Genomic DNA, 2,276 nt, shown 5'->3' on the forward strand with positions numbered 1-2,276 from the left:
TATATAAAGGGGTTTGAATACTTTCGCAAGGCAAATATCTTTAAACAGATAATTAAAGGTGGAAAAAGGCGAAGAGGTAAATCAAAGGACATTAATGGACAGAAGCTTCTTACTTGTATAGAGGAATGTCTGGCTCTTTGCCCTCCGTCCGCAGGGTTAGACAACATTGCTGCAGCTGTGATTTTGGATCATTCCAGTCCTGGTTTAAGATAAACTCCTGAAACAATAATTTAACCAATCAAACAGAAGTACATTGAAAAGTTAAACATTTTTTACATACAAACACAAACCACTAACAAAATTTTGTTTTAGGAAAAACACCTATCAGTTGAGCAGGTTTCTTCCATGCCAGTGGATGTATAAGCTAAAACCAGATATGGGATACATAACTTTTACATGATGATTTTCTTTAGATCAATCCCAGTGTCTACAAACTTTTCAATGCTTACACAGTAAGTGGCGACAGATTCACTGGGAATCCTGTTCTAGTATTTTTTTTTTTTCAACCAGCAGTGCTGTAATCAGGAGTGATTTTATATCATTTATGCACTTTCATCATGTTGAGGGTGTCTAAATCAGTCTATTCTCAGTTTGATGAATATGAATTTTCACAAGAGAAAAAAAAAGACCATTTCCTTTTTGACAAGAACTGCTATATTACCATATTCTTTTAAATAATGGGCATTCACTGCACAAGATGCTAAAATAACATGATATCTACTGCAAATGTACACACACAGAAGATTAAAAACAGCCCTGTCAGAATACAAGACCATGATGACCTTTTTAAATGTCACCTTATTCTTTTCAATGAATGCTATTTTTTCAATTCATAATCATTGCTTATAATGATAGATAAAGTGCTGGCGTATAAACATGGGTTAAAACAAAATAGTCTCTAAGTTTGCCATACCTTGAGTCGTGGGAAAAAGCAAACATTCATAAATGTGTGCACAAACTCCAGGTCTTTATCTATGTAAAGAGCTGCAATGAATGCTGGGGAGAAAAAAAGAGAGAAAATTTAGAAGCAATTCAGACAATAAAGCCCAAAGTATACTTCGGCCGTCTACATTCTGCTAAGGTCTGTTCACTGTCCTCGCAATCAAATCAAAGGTCCTTTGCAATAATCTGCAGTGTCATGTCATACTTACACTCCAGCAGATCGGCTAAAGTCTTGGTACGCAAGGCAACAGGCCGTTTGGTCTTGTCGTTGGTGATAGCATATTCCTGCATGCCCAATTCCTCTGCAACCTTTGCTTGAGTCCGGTTATTCACCAAGGAGCTGCGCAGTAGCTAAAATCACACAAATGAACTCACTTTATACGTTCGGGTTTTATACGGGCTGACCAACACAGTGACTGAAATGGCTAGATTTTTTGTACTATAGAGTAGGGGTAACCAGGGAGTTTGTTGGCACAGGATGGCTTTTAAAATGGCTTTTAAAAATGACTTTAGTGGACACACTATGCATCATTAAAGAAGTTAAAGAGTTAAAGAAAAGAAAATGAAATGAAGAACAGATGAGGGATATACTCACTGTCAAATGTCCTTCATGATGGTCTGGGAAGTGGATGAACAGATATTCTGTTGCCACCAGCTGCATGATAGAATCTCCCAGGAACTCCATCCTCTGGTTGTGGCCTCTGCAGACAGATACAGTGGCTGCATGAAGCCCCAGTCGATAGTTAACCAATGATAAGATTACTGTTGCGTAGTTCCTGGCTGTGGAAAAACGGCCTGTCTCTGTGGGGCCTAATCACCATGTGGGTTCACCATTTTAGGGAGCACAGGCACTGTTTTTGAAACATTTGGCAGTTACGCCGGACCCGCCAGCAAACAAGCGAATGACTGTTTAATTTTATGCATTATGTGCTGCATATGCTATCTGGGCCACGACAACCAGCTGGATCCAGATTTATAAACTCTTCAGGGGCCATATGTATAAAGCTCAGAGAAAAATTGTAGTCTCAAGAATGTCAATTTTTCTCTTATTCCTAGACTTAAGAATAACTTCATAAAGGTTAAAAGTGCTAAGATCTCCATATTCTCTTATGTCATGTTATATGAGCCGAAACAGTCTGATGTATCAAATATGATACTCAACAAAAAACACATATGCAAGTGTTTTGGATTCTTTAAAAATATTTTGTCTAAAGGTTCAATAAACTGTTCCATTTAAAAAAAAAAAATTTTGATTTTACAAAGTCACAGAGGCACTAGAGCACTTACAGGGTGAGGTGGTTGAAGCCCACTGTTCGCAGAGTGAAGGCCCGTGC

The 2,276-nt window shown here is 38.1% G+C and overlaps 1 protein-coding gene across 1 annotated transcript; it reads right to left on the reverse strand.

Moving 5' to 3' along the window:
- Positions 1-113: 113 nt before the first annotated feature.
- LOC107683222 (ribonuclease 3-like) lies at positions 114-2,270 on the reverse strand (the record flags this gene model as incomplete). Its single annotated transcript, XM_016479289.1, has 5 exons — positions 2,230-2,270; positions 1,538-1,643; positions 1,152-1,293; positions 914-996; positions 114-217 (listed from the first exon to the last, which is right to left on the reverse strand). Coding segments are annotated over exons 2-5 (419 nt in total), but the record flags the coding sequence as incomplete, so codon positions are not given.
- Between the last annotated feature and the right edge of the window lie 6 nt (positions 2,271-2,276).

This window comes from Sinocyclocheilus anshuiensis, unplaced genomic scaffold (assembly GCF_001515605.1).
Source record: "Sinocyclocheilus anshuiensis isolate Anshui unplaced genomic scaffold, SAMN03320099.WGS_v1.1 C33059523, whole genome shotgun sequence".
NCBI classification, from domain to species: domain Eukaryota; kingdom Metazoa; phylum Chordata; class Actinopteri; order Cypriniformes; family Cyprinidae; genus Sinocyclocheilus; species Sinocyclocheilus anshuiensis.